This window comes from Leopardus geoffroyi, chromosome A1 (genome assembly GCF_018350155.1).
Source record: "Leopardus geoffroyi isolate Oge1 chromosome A1, O.geoffroyi_Oge1_pat1.0, whole genome shotgun sequence".
NCBI lineage: Eukaryota > Metazoa > Chordata > Mammalia > Carnivora > Felidae > Leopardus > Leopardus geoffroyi.
In genome coordinates this window covers 156,542,066-156,557,029 of record NC_059326.1, presented here as the reverse complement: position 1 = coordinate 156,557,029, position 14,964 = coordinate 156,542,066, and the positions used below count along the sequence as shown (strand labels likewise).

Below are 14,964 nucleotides of genomic sequence, written 5' to 3'. Positions count from 1 at the left end.
ACAAACTAAGTCCTTTTTATCTGTCACCACTTGAAGATTAATGATTTTTTCAACCGGACTATTTCATTTTGAGGACAGAAAAAAATGGAGAATCATTGGAAATTTCAGTTCATCTACTATTAAGATAAATGATAGTATAATAGGTGTAAATTCAAAGCTGGATTCCAGATTTTCTGTTTAGTGCAATTTACCTGCTGGAATTCCTAACTACATTAAAAAAAAAAACAAAAAAAAACAAACAAAAAAAACCACATTCTTCAGTAGAACTAAATCCTATGTTCCAAAGCAGTTAGCCATTCTCTATTAATGTTTAACACCCATTATGCATAAATGTTCATTTGCTCCAATTCAGATGCTTTTGAAAGAAAGGAGATTGTATTTACCAAATCTGGGTTTCATAGCCTAACAAGATTTGGAAACCATGATAAAAAATTGGAGGAAATGTTTGTGTCAGTTGTAATTGGAGACAGCTAATTGTAAATGCCTGAATAAGCAACTTTTATTTTTTGGTCTATACTAAGAGCAATGTTACATGTTATAAGCTACACACACACACACACACACACACACACACACACACACACACATATATATATATATGCATATATATATACACACACACACACACACACACACATATATATATATATATATATATATATACACACACACACTACATAGATCTACAAATTATATCATATACTTATTTTATTAGGAGTATTGGTTTTATAATAACTGATTACTGGTTACCTTGCCAATTTAATACTACTGGATCTTATTTCAGGAAAGCAGTTTAAAAACCCAGATATGTTCACTCTATTTCTGTTTTAAACAAGAAAAAAAATATTCAACAGTACAAAGACAACATTATAAAAAAAATCACGTATATCTAGTCCTAAGAGTTATGTTTTAGTTTTTTTTTTAAACACAGAGTGTAAGTGAATTTATAACAAAAACTATACACTTACACTTAAAAAAAAAAGGCCTATAGTAATTAATTCAAACATACAAAATATTGGAAAATATCTATATATCAGATTATAATTTTGCTTATAACACAAAAGTACTCCCAAACAGCAGACTCCTCTGTGATAAAAAGCTAATCATTTGGATTTGTGATTGGGAAACATTAAGAAGCCTCTATTCTCAATTAATTTAGTATGTCTTCCCCTCCTTCTTAACAATTCACATAAATTCATGGGTCTCAAGAAACAAAGATGTTTATGGGCGTTTGTTGCTTGAGGCTTTCATGAACTGGAAAGCATGATTCAAAGACTAGCACTTACTGAAAACGAGAAACTTTTTAAAAAATCTAGTGATCCATGATGGTAAAAATCTTTTGTTTCATCTGAAAAAGGTCTTCTTTTAGTAAAATTTGCAATAGTTGGAAAATACATGCTTTGGAACCAAGCAGAAACAATCCCACAACCTTTTCCAATTAATTTAGTCTAATAATTTCTAATTCTGAATCAGAGCAAATAATTGCCAGAGAATATCCTCCCACCACAATTCATTTCAACCCAAAAGGTTAATTTTTTGATAACATGATTTGATTTACAAGAAAGAGTTAAGTATTCAATGTTTCCATGGAACTGATGTCTACACTTTGACAACACCAGGCACAGCCTAATTCCAATAATGCCATCCCCCAACCTTTCTAACTCAATCCACATTTGTTATAAAAACAATTATCATTCAGAATTTTGCAAGCTCCACGTCAGCAGGAGGTGAGATTGGCGTGGAAGCTGCGTGATAAATGCCTGAGGGAAAGAGAGCCTCATGTCACTCAAAGATGACCCTTTCTTACTGCTTCAGGAGCAACAGTGACAGGCTCTCATCAAGTTCATAACTTAACTGGAAAGGTGTGTAAAGGCATATGGAATGCACATTCCAGCAATAGGGTTTTCATGAGAAGGTATTCATTTAACTTTCTGTAATAGCATAGACAGCAATGGCAAACATTTCCTGGTGTTTATATAAAGTATCCTAGCATTAATGCATTTGTGTTTACCTGGAATGCGTATTAATTCCCTAAGATTGCAAAAGCACACCCCCCACATTATACTCACTCTAAAACAGAATTGCTAAAATCCTAATGATCAAAGGATTAAACTTTCAGATCTAATATACTACACATTTTAGAAACACACAAACTGAAAAGCTTTTCAACAGCCTATATAGAAGACAATAAAAGTAACAATATTTCAATCTAGTTTACCTTCCTAGACTGTAAGCTTTTTTCCTTTTATTGCAGTCAGCCCTGTTAAGCACACCACCTGGAATATAGTAGGTGTTCAAGAGACAAAAACACTGATTAATTTCACATTTGATTTATATAAGGATAAATGCTTTTCTGGTCATCTTGGAGTTAAAGAAATGACAGAAAATGTATAAACGTAGACCACTTTATTCTGCATAGGGAAATTAATAACAAGCTAGAAAATTTTAACTTCAAAGAGACCCTTCCTAAGAAGCTACCAGTAAACATTCTAAAACCTTTTATATTCCAAATATTTGTAGGGATTACATATGGGGAAGGGCGCATCTTAACAGCTCAGAAATCTTATTCCAGGATTTATTTACACTTGTAATGAGGGCCTTGATAGGATTTTTTAAAAACAAATCTAGTGAACTACGATATTAAATCTAGCAATGTATGAAAAAGAATAGCATAACAGCCTTGCCTTCAGCTGCTGGAACTCTGAAACAGTTACAACTAAAAGCCAGGACTCAAAAAGACTATGAATTTTATTTATTAATATTTCTATTTCATCTACCTCTAAGATCAATCTGAAGCAATTATTGTTTTCTAAAATAAAACATAAGGAATATTAGAAATGAAGTTTCTCATTGAAGGCTTAAATTCACATACATTTGTTCAAATTCATATACATATATTGATATTGTTAACTAGGACAAAGAACATAGTAATCTGTTTGCCAAGTTGTACTTCTGAGTCAGTGCAAAACTACAATGATACCTGATTAAAGGCAGAGACCTCAATAGCATTTTAGTGTTTAATATTTCACATTATCATGACTTGCAAAAGTGGGCAGATAGATGGTTATGAAAAATTACTTCTCATTGCAACTAAATGATATTTCTTAAGATAATTTAATTTAGAAAACTACTTTTTCTTAGCTGTGCAAAACCCTAACTCATAGCACTGATTATTTTATTAACTTAGAATTATCACCTATTTAAGCAATTACTATCTTAAGTGATTCATTGTAGCTAAAAAGAGAAGGTAAGAGTTAGAAAAGAAGCAACATTTATTAAGAGCCATATAAGGTGATAGGCTAACAATTCTATCATGACAGAGATAATACCTGGTGTTATTTCCATTTGATAGGTAAGAAAACAAAAGCTCAGAAAGGAACTTGCCTTATAATTTAGCTATTAAGATATTAAATAGGGATTTGTAACTATGCCTGTTAGATCTCAAAACTATGTATTTAAGTTTATATTAGTTGACCAAGCAATTATTCCACAATGCCTTCACAACTGAAGTAAAGTGGCTATTCTCTGGAATAAAAATGTCCTTATTCATCATGTTGGGAAACATTTTACTAGATCTTTCTGAGTATTTTAATGTTCCTCAGTCTCTGCTGCGTCATGTTTTCTCTGATACTCTGGCAGATTAAGTAAATATTAATGAGGCTTTTATTTCACATCTGAAGGCTAACTAGAAACAACTAATATTTCTTACAGTATGTGTAAAAAATTACTGATTTAAAAATATAGAAAAAAAAACCCTTGATTTTTATTCAGAGCTGATATAGCAGCTGAAATGTAGCAGTTTTCAGTTTAGATTATAAACTCAGTAATAAAACACTCAGAATTTGTATCTTATTAAAAGATTTCCGAGATAAAACTAAAGTTTGCTTCTTTAGTAGATTAATTGCTGTGAGATCATCACTTTAGTTACAAAAAAAAAAGCTAAATGGAAGTTTTAATGTTTCTTTTTCAGCTATACCACAGTGTAACTTATTCCCACAAGTAAAGCAACTCCAATTTCAAAAGTGGTTATTATCCACACCCTTTCTTTCAGTCTTACCATAAATTGCTGTTAGAAAAAAAACTGCAAATTGAAACATAAATTCATACTACACATTAAGATTTTAGATAATCTCAAATCTATTACTTAGTTACCACTTATAATCTTGATATTTGGTAAAACTTAGTACGTAGCAATATGTTTTCACTTACAGAATAGTGATTACATGGAGTAGAAATAAACTGTACATGAACTGCTAAAATAAGGTAGATCAAGGGATTAAACTGTCAAACTTGGCACATTCACTGCATTTAAAAACCAAGAGAGTATTATTATTGTAAATTTTAGAAATGTTTATTTTACAACAAAACTAAACTGAGTAATTTTAGCTCAACAGCCTACAGAGAAGAAAACAGGTAGCTACATGCTTATAGGTACACATATGCATGAATATCCTTGTCATGATTCTAAGTCTCAAATCCCTCGAACAGAGGATGTTACATTTTGATTTGAAAAAATATTTAAATTAAAATGTTTTACATGTACAATATAAATAAATATTTTCAGAACAAGAAATAATACAGATTAATGAAAACAGCGTACACCAAATGAAACTCTTTTTACTTCTGAGTCAAATTCTACAACATGGAAAAAGTCAGGGGCTTACATTTAGAGTTTTGCAGCAGCTCACTAAGTGCTTTTGAAATTCAGCAAAGCTGCAAATTCTGTCAATAAATAAATAAAATTATTATTTGTTAATAAGCTATGATGTCCATGAGAAATGACAAAGCAAGCTAACCACGTTTGGAAAGTGGACTCATTGTTTTTGGCATCATCACGAAAACTCTGTGACTGAACGACACATCATTTCCAGTGTCACCAGTAAGGCCTCAGTGTGCACCCCGGGGCACACTTTTACATTCTCAGGCAGTTCCTTAAGAATATTTGGGAGCGTCTGCAATGTTTTTATATTTCTAGCATAAAGATCCAATAACCAGTCGGTGTGAGCACTGGTGGCTTCCTTATAATTCTTACAAGCCACAAGCAGCTCATTTAGATGAGTTAACCCTTTGAAAGCTAAAAGGAACTCCGAAGATAAATCAAAAATTGAACAAAAATTTAGCAACATCCTACTAAGTAAAAATGAACCAAATTCAAGTTGCTGGTGGTAAAAATGTTTCTCTGTTTGTGCATGAAAGTTCTCCACTGTATCTTCTATTTTTGTAATGGCAAATAGTTCCTCCTTGATTTGAGATGATAGCACATAATCCAAGGGCAATTCTCCCTTAGAGTTCCTCTGCTGTAAAAGCACCGGGCCTGGGAAAAAGAAAACATACAATGTTAAAACATTTTTATCTTGGCAGCTTAACAGTTGTTTTCTCTATTTTTTCAAAGCATCCAGGTCTCTGTTTATAATCCAAATTTGTCCTAATTCATGTTGACAAAATTAACTGGCTATATGAACTGAATGCCTAATAAAGGTACATTAAAAAAACTCAGACTTTCCGGCAATGCCTAATTAGGTTTGCCTAAAAACAGAAGCCTTAGTTCAATAAACAATAGATTCAACTACAAATTTAAAAGAAGCATGTAAAACTTCATCAATTGTCATCTTCACCTAAAAATTTCAGTGTTCCCATAAGATATTAACAAAATATATTCATCTTCAATTTTGTGTAAGAGTCTTAAAGGTATCGTAATTTTACCAAGAAAAAAAAGTATTGTCCCCTTCCATGGCTAATAGGTGACTGCATTAAAGACTACAAAACATTGCATAGCCACAGATCACACTTTTCACTTATTCCTGCTTATGTTCAATTTTTAGTACAAAAACTGATTCACAAAAAACTAAATGTTAACTTCTCTGGGTCAAAATCAGATTTCATCTTTCGGTCCTAGCTAAACCTATCTATATCTACTTAGCAAGCACTCAAGAGTTTATCCCCTGGGTAGTAAAGGATAATATGGGAAGGGCAAAAGAAAAATGATTCCGTATTTGGTTACATAGCACTGAGTACTCTGTACCCTCCCTCTGTCAAGTCCTATAATTATTTATGCGTTCTACCATAAAAATTTTATAAGGGATAGAAAGGTTTTAGTACTAGAAGACATGATCAGAAGATCCTACATACAACAGAAGAGTATGTTGTCAGAGAATAGATTAAAGCTGCCAAAATTCCTAATGATGAATCTGATGAAACACATATAGTGGTCTAGATATAAAATGTATTTAATATAAAAGATCAGCCAATGAGAATATGTGATTGATTTCATGGAAAAAAGAGAATTCTATATCAAAATTAGGTAGGTTTCGTCATTATGTTTTATTTTAAAAAACTGCACCAAATGATTCCCTCTTAAAAAAAAAAATACAAGAAAGTTATAGACCCAAGATGCCAAAAGTAAACAAAGGCTTTAGAGATGTAAGTAAACTCCTGAAATTACTTCTCTCAACACTGGGTAACTCATAATGAAGAGTTAATGTAGTTACTATAATGATGGTGTTAAATCATCTGACAGATCCAAAGTCAGAATATGACTACGGGAAAGGTAAGTGCAAGTGTGACTGTCAAAGGGCTGTGGTAAATTCACCTACAAGTAGATTTCCTCTCTTATGACAATAAACTCATACATTTACTATTCTTCACCAAGAGCCATGGAAAAATTCACTTTGGTCAATATAATCCCATTCTCTTCCAAAGAGCTGGACTTAATACAATAATGGCTCTACCATCGCTTAGATCATTTGAAGCAAGGCCAAATACTGGCTTCGAATGTCACATACGTGATTGAGTAGAAAAATAAAGCACTTAGGAGACAGAACATTATAGTTTAGTAAACATGTAATAGTAAAAAAAAGTGAAAGAACTGAAACACATATTGATTATGAAATGGTGTCACTAAAACAGACACACTAAGGCCTTTAGGGGGCAGGAGAAGACTATAAATAACCAAATTGCTTAAGCTACCAAGCTATACAACCATTCACTTATGGGTATATATTGGGGGGGGGGGAGGGAAGGGGGTGAAAGACACCTAAAGAAAACATGCTTTTTACTTTCATGCAAAATGAAACAGCTTTAATTATAAGAGAAAATAATTTTAAAGTTAGCACAAATAAAAGTCACAGGAAATTTAACACAAATTTTTATTTCTGCATTACAAGCTAGTCATCACTTTTCCTTTGTTTCTCTTGTAAAACACAAATCAGTTATCTGTGAAATTTAACCTACAGTGTATACTATTCAGATATAAGAAGAACTTCACTTAAGAGGGGGTTGGAGGTGCTATCTGAAATGCAGAAATCAAAAATTAGAAAAAGCAGATGAGTATTAAGCTCAAGTTATCTCCATCACAAAACCCCTGCACAACAGTTACATCATTTGAAAAAAAGCTTCCTACTGTAACTTAAGTGACTGCAAAATATGAATGAAGAAAAGATATTCTAGGTTATCTTTTTTTATAGTCTGTAAAGAAATGACTCATTAAAAAAAAGATTAAAAAAAAGATTAATCGCGTTAGCAGCTACATACAAGAAATGAAACAAGAATGAAAAATCCAAGTAATCACAATGGAACATTTACATTCTTTTATTAATAAGCTTTCAGAAATGGCTGGTTCACAAAGACATTACACAATTTAAGTAAAAGGATTAATATTTAAAATCAACACATTCAATTGAAAATACACCCTCATATACAAACCTAATAGGCGTTATAATAAAAATAAATAAATATTTATGGATTATGAAAATGCACCCCTATTAAATAAAAGGTGCTTATGTTCTAGGAGATTTTTTTATCTTTTTCACTAATATGAAATAAAGGCATCTTTCCTTACAAATCTTAAACATAAAATGCTGTCTACCTTTAAGGGATTCATCAAAAAACTGGATAATTTATCAAAACCCGTTTAGCATAAATGCACTCACCCCCATGCTGTAGTAGCAGCTTGCCAATTTCTACATGTCCGTTTGACAGTGCATCATGCAAAGGAGTCACCCCGTCCACTTGAGTGAGCAGATCTACCTCTGGACAACGTTGCAAAATTTCCTGGACACACACTGTGTTGCCATAGTTACAGGCTTCATGCAAAGGCGTCCAGCCAGCATTGTCTAAATTAGAAATCAAGGCAAGTTTTAGAACAGCAAAAGTAGGACTTTTGGTAGTGAAGTACTGATATTCTGCTTCCTTTATCAGTGTGACTTTCTAGATGCTTCATATAGAAATAGCATGCTTTGATAAAAATGTCTAACACATAGTCATATTTCTAACTGTAAGAAAATAAAACAGTTTTAAAATATGGATTTTGAGATCTTATCAAAATATGGACAAAAAATGTTTCTGCACTATTAATCACTAATTTCTTGGTTTTGTAACTGGTAATATTTTAAAGATATGTTAGGTAAAGAAACTTAAATGATTTTTCTTAATGTTGACATAAAACCATTTAATACCACAAATATTAAGACACTGGATCAGACCACAAAAATGGAAAACTTACCTTTAACATTGATGTCTATTCCTGGCAAAGAGAGAAGAAGAATCAATTTCTCCACTTGGTTATTTATGCAAGCTCTATGGAGGGCTGTTTCTCCTGCCATAAAAAATTAATAGATTATTCCAGAGAAGACAAGATATAAACTAAAGAAAATAATCAAAGGGCATGAACTAGGAGATCTGGCCACATGCCAGAAAATTATTTATTGAGTTTTCCTTTTGACTGGTTTAAACATTTCTCGCATTAAGAAAAAGAAGGGGGAGGGATACCCACCAATCCATAGAGCTTCTGTTCTATCAGCAATTCAGCAATGAAATTCTACTGCAAAAGGTTTAATACAGGCATTGTCTCCCCCTAGTTCAAGGTTTAAAGCTTCAATCCCGCTATAAAAGCTCCAAATGATCAGAGAACACCAAAAATACTGGGTTTTGCAGCAATAAAAGTTTAGAGTGCAATTGCCCTCTCTTAAATTTATTCATGAACCTACGTTAAATGTATGGCTCTTTTTTATACAGCATTTATAGCTTAATTCAAATGAATGTTTCTGGCTAAGCACGAGTGCCTCTACACACTCAAGTATAATTCAGAACTTCAAATCCATTAACAGATGGTTTGCTGCTTCTCAATAGGCTGTCTGGCTTGGCTACAGCAGCACAGAGAAGGAGAAATGGGGGAATCTTAATATAAACACACACACACACACACACACACACACACACACACACACACACAAGAAAAAAAAAAATCCTAGTACCATTTAAAGCTGAAACAGAGTGACAAATGAAATGATAAAGTTTTTTCTAGGAGGGATGCAATTAATGCCTGCTGGCTAAAAGTGTCCATATCCATCTCTGTTGTAACCAAGACTAATAAGACGTAGTGATAATTTGATGTAACTGGAATTAAAAAAACTTATAATAAGCAACTGCCTAGAAAACAAATGAAATAATCAAACTCTTTCTTGATATAAGATACTAAATAGCATATTTTAATATTCAATTTTATAGATTATCTCTGTAACTTCTACCAAAACATCTCTTTTACACGCACTGAAAAGCTTTTGAAGTTTTTTTTCTCTATTATTTCTCAATTCTCTTCCTCCCTCCCAGTTCCCTCTGCTGTTCAGCTTAAAGTCATTCATATTCATTTTACTTTCTGACACAATAAACAAAGAAAAAGGACACTGTTTGTGCAGTTAATATTGGAGTTCTCCTTTAATACATTTTTCACATTTTGAGCTAAATGGGCAGCTATTTTAAATACATGAAATGCAATTATGAACTTTTATTCATGTTGAAGGATTAAAAGAGCTTCACTGTTACTGTTCACATTGGTGTCCTAATGAAAATTTGTGTATTAAAAGCACAATACAGCTCTGTATCAAGAGACTGCGCAATTTTCTTTGGCCAGGTACAGACTCTCGGAAGAGTCTTGTATTTTAGTTAAGAGGTCACTAAGTGAAAGAGGTGCCGAAGTGAATTATTACAGCACTATTCTTGTAACTCCATCCTTTAGGTACTTAGGTTCCAGTATAGTCAGAACCAAAAGCCAAACACATTTCATAGTCTGGGCTCAATGCCTGGGAGAAAAGAGTCCATATGCTTAACACAGCTATGTAACATAGACTACTCCCCATTCTTTGTTCACAAAATGTCTAGGACTGAGAGAGATGAAGACTGAATTATACTTTCAAATCAAAAGAGTCTAATCCCAAGCTGCACAGGTTGAGGTGGAATAGAAAAGTAAGGCGGGCAAATTTGGAATGAGCTCAATATGAGTTAATATCTGGAGAGGCAGGGGGAAAAAAGAAAGGGAGGAATATTCTATTATACTGAGTATTAAACAATCACTTTCTTTGCATAAATGACAGTTCAAAAAAATAATATGCTAAGAAGGTATTTTCTGGACCTAGTCAAGTTCAAGTATTCATCAGGGCCAGTGTGTAAAACTTGCAAATACTGACTACAACCATGAGAAGTTCCTAGCATAAATTAGATACTTGGAATACCTTTTAGATTAGTTTTGTGAAAATTCATCTTTGTAACTAAAGAGGGGCAATTCTCCTTGGAACATGATAATTCTCCTTCTGACTTCTTTTTCAATCTTTTTAACGATGAGGAACATTTAGCAAGGTTCAGCTCTCTGAAAATAAAGAAAAAAAAAAATGAAAGCTGGTTTTTCACCAAGGTATGGCAGTGTACATTACATACTGAGTACTTTCAAAAATCCAGCCCCCTGTTCATTTAACCCCCCCACCCTTATTCATTCACATCTTTACTGCTTATTTTTTTCAATATTTATTTCACATGTACAGAAATAAGTTTTCATGCATTAATTCTTATTTTAATAACGTGGTACCCCCAACTGCCCACTGAAAAATTTATGAATGTGGACTGTCACGTAGAGGAAGAGACCAAGTAAACTACATTTGGCAGAGAGAAAAAAAGCCAAGTGCTAAGATCCAAATGCAGGCCCTTGTTCCCCATTCTTATTTTCATATTCTGATCCTATTCTTTCTAAAAACATTTTAAGGTTTTCTGAATTTTATACAGTAAACTTTTAGAAGAGGTATCTCACTTGGGGAAAGCTACTGTTAACAATTCAGAGTATCCTACATGACTATAGATTCTGAAATCCTATCTTTATCATACTATATATACAAGTAGTAATTTAAATCACAGGCAAAAATGGTGTAAAAGAATTTGAAAAATAGTTTTATTTCTTTTGGGAAGCACTTGCTCTTAATATAAAACATATACCCTGCATTAAAGAAAGTAATAATGTTGATCATATGTATTTATTTATACATCTCAAACTGAGTTTTGTGCTACTCAGTATAATTCAGACAACATCACAGCTAAGTATTAAGTTTAAGACTTAATGTGTCCAAAAAAGGGCCGTACTTAAAAAAAAAAAAAAAAAAAAAAAAAGGTTGATACATGACCATCACTTACGGTAATTCTGGCAGCCCTTCCACTTGTTTCTGTTTCGCACCATTCAGCATTAACAAGGCTCTCTGAGATTCAAGGCAAGGCCGCTGTCCTATTTTCTTTGATATCTGTATCTTTCCAGCCCCATGCACACCAGCCTTCCCCAAAGCTGGCAAATAGGAATATACCTGTTGCAAAATAATATTATAATGCTTTCTCAACTACAAAGACCTGGAAAAGCATTAAAAAGAAATTATCTGATTCATTTCACCATTAGATTATTTATATTTTCTTGTTTTAATCACTATGGTTGCTACCCTTTCTCACTTGAACATGCCAAGATATTAAGAAAGCCGCTAGTTCCATGTCATTAATATGACATACGTAAAAAGAAAAACATCTTCTTGAAAGTAACTATTTTTTCAAATTCACTTTTGATGCTCATTTAGCAAAGTTCTTCTGATTAGCCTAATGTTCAACTTGTTATAGTTCATTTGCATATTTTAAATATTTATGGTTTATGTACAACCAGTATTTTGTCATTTCCACTTTGGTAATGCCTTCCTTCAACATGAAACAAGTCTGGAATAAGTAGAATAAGAAGAGCAAAAGTCATTGAAGACAAGGATTGCTGCAAAACAGTATTTGCCCAATTTGATCAATAAACAAGCATGTTTCTCATTTGTTGAAGAAACCGAAGACAGTAGATCTTAAAGACAGACAAGATAAAACTGGAAAACCTTGAGTCAAACGCAGCTTATGTATGTGTGTGTGTGTGTGTATGTGTGTGTGTGTGTGTATATATATATATATATATATATATATATATATAAAATAAAGAGGAATAACTTGTGGCATCAATGACACATTTTGCTTTTTAAGTATCATTAAATACTACATAAAATTTTTTTGGATCTACATCTTTCCGAAATTATTATTTTATGTGCTATGGCAAGGAAACAAAGATTTTTGTATTATTTTTCTGTTATCAATCCTTAATTACTCTCAAATACGTAATTAAAATTTCTATTCACTAATCACTTCATTTTCAAGGTAGAAAATACCCACTCTTACACAGAATTGAAAGGTTATATAGATTTATATAAATTTGTAAGATTTAGAGTTAATAAGCTCTGCCCAATTATTAGAAATAACAAAAACATTTTAAAGTTGAAATTATGAAGTCATCTTTTGGCAATTAGAAGAACTAGAACAGACTGGTGCTTACCATTTTTTGGAGAGAGAGTGGCTCAGAAGAAATGCTGATGGAACTCTGTGAACACAACTTTTTAAAGACTGCCTCTGCAACAAACATTTGAAGCCAGGAGGAGGAAAAGGAACAAATGAAAATCTCTAATTCCTGTGAAGAAAAGTCTGTACAAAGCAAGAGAAATAAAAATAGTTATTGCTACACCCTATAAAACTTCTTTCTACAGAGTATTTCTGCATGGGTGTCATTCATTGAAATGATGACTCCTACACCAGTAAGATTCATCCATATGATTTTAAAGCACAAAAAACAGACGATACTCCTAAGATGATACTTGTCTCTCAAGAAATTAGAAATTTTATTTTTTTTTATGGTGCATGTTCTCACATTTGAAACAATCATTAATTTTTATTATTTTAAATAAAAGTTTTGAAATTAGGTACACACACATATGAACAGAGAGATGATATATGAATAGATAGGTATAGGATTTTATCACTATATTTTCCAACTAATGTAAAGATATCTTCACACAATAGGGTTGCCTTTGGCGAACCAGTACTTGGTTTTTTAATGGACACATATATTATTTAATTTGAGATGACAGGAAGAAAGAAATTAGGCCCTTTCCCCTGACAACATCCATGAATCCTATCACTGCGGAGGAGGAGTAAATGTAAAGGAAAGGAAAATGTAAGACAAGAGAATGTATGAGGACATCCTTAGAAGTCTGTACCCATCTACTATATAGGAAGTAGGGGAGGGGGCTATAATTTTAAATGACAAAGCCAAAATGAAACACCAAGAGCCTCAAATCTTTTCTTCCAAAAACCTCAAGTTTTCCAATAACATGGAAATGCATAAATATACACAAGAACTGAAAGTAATAAAGGACTATTTGCCACATAAAATAATCTATTCGATATTATGAATTCTCCATTGATACTTTCTGTATAAGTAACAGAATGGAATATAAAGAATAAACAAGACCAATCAACAAGATGCTAAAAGAGCTAAAATTAAAACAGGACAAAAAAGTTGTGATATTATGCAATATGGCAGATTCACTCCTGTAGGGGAGAAAACTTTTTTTCTTTACCCTTCTAGGTTTTTTTGGCGGGTCTATTAATTAAATTGACATAAGAAAGATTAACATAGGGAAAACAAATTTAATTCCTTTCATATGGGAGCCTCATATACATGAGAGGTTCAAAGACAGGTAATTAAGGTTTACATGCCATCCTAGTTAAGGAGAATGGAGGTAGGGGTCACAGGGAAGGAAGACAATTTACAGAAGATGGGAAAAGCAAATGTTTGGTAAACAAATATTTGACATGCTATACAGAGACAATGGGACACAGAGAGGAATCTGAACAAATAGGCTTTGCTAAACTTGCCCTAGCTCACCACACCTAGCTTATACTCTTTATAGTTACCTCTGCTGATATTTCTCTTTCAGGACCAAACCCTCTATCCATTTTGAGAGAGAGCACACGTGTGGGAGGGGCAGAAAGAGGGGGGAAGAGAGAGAACCTCAAACAGGTTCCATACTGTCAAGTCCTATGCAGGGCTCGAACCCATGAATGCAAGATCATGACCTGAGCTGAAATCAAGAGCCAGATAATTAACAAACTGAGCCACCTAGGCGCCCCTCGAGTCTTTTGATACTTGATTATCTTTAGTGCAAAATAATCCACCTGCCAAAGTGACACATTCTCGGGTGGCATATTTTTCTCCCCTTCAGTCCAGCCTTTGAAACTTCCCAAGAAGTTTAGCATCCTAGAAGCTGAGTTGATAGATTGCTCCATCTCACTGAACCAGTCTCTTAGCCCTGAGAACTGGTCAGTTCAATGAAAAGAGTTGTGTCTCATTTCAGGAGGTAGTAATACAGGTATGCTCCCAAAGTTAGGCTTACATTGTACAATCCGGAATTTACTAAGGTTATTTCTATGGAAGCAAAAGTTAATGGCTGGGACAGACTATAATCTAAATCTCTAAGTTGTGAAGGCAGCCAGTCAAGATTTCTAGATGTCTGGCTCAAAACACCTTCAGACTGAACAAGTGCAGGCAGTGGCAATCTGACAGATTTTCCTCGTTTGCAGTGTGAATGTCTCCGGTGAGTTTTCTGAGTGGCCACACAGCATTAGGTATGAAGACCGTCCATGCAGGAGCTGCTGTGGTAATTTCTATAAAGTTTATATCAAGCTATCCAGCTTTTGCTTGCACAGCTTCAGGAAAAGGGATATTTCAGTTCTCAACAATTCCAAGTCAGAAAGGTGGGGAAAAAAACTTAGAAATGCCAGTTTGGAGAATTATAGCCAAATATT

General features: G+C 33.2%; 1 protein-coding gene across 3 annotated transcripts in view; it reads right to left on the bottom strand.

Annotated features, from left to right (window-relative positions):
* Positions 1-4,335: 4,335 nt before the first annotated feature.
* Positions 4,336-14,964, bottom strand: part of SLF1 (SMC5-SMC6 complex localization factor 1) — an 80,231-nt gene continuing 69,602 nt past the window's right edge. For all 3 annotated transcript variants that reach the window (XM_045498092.1, XM_045498086.1, XM_045498098.1), the window contains 6 exons: positions 12,656-12,801; positions 11,452-11,615; positions 10,506-10,639; positions 8,501-8,593; positions 7,929-8,111; positions 4,336-5,314 (listed from right to left, as the gene is read on the bottom strand). In XM_045498092.1, the coding sequence (XP_045354048.1) occupies positions 4,833-5,314; positions 7,929-8,111; positions 8,501-8,593; positions 10,506-10,639; positions 11,452-11,615; positions 12,656-12,801 (1,202 nt within the window). In that variant the 3' untranslated portion in view covers positions 4,336-4,832. The remainder of the gene's footprint in view (positions 5,315-7,928; positions 8,112-8,500; positions 8,594-10,505; positions 10,640-11,451; positions 11,616-12,655; positions 12,802-14,964) is intronic.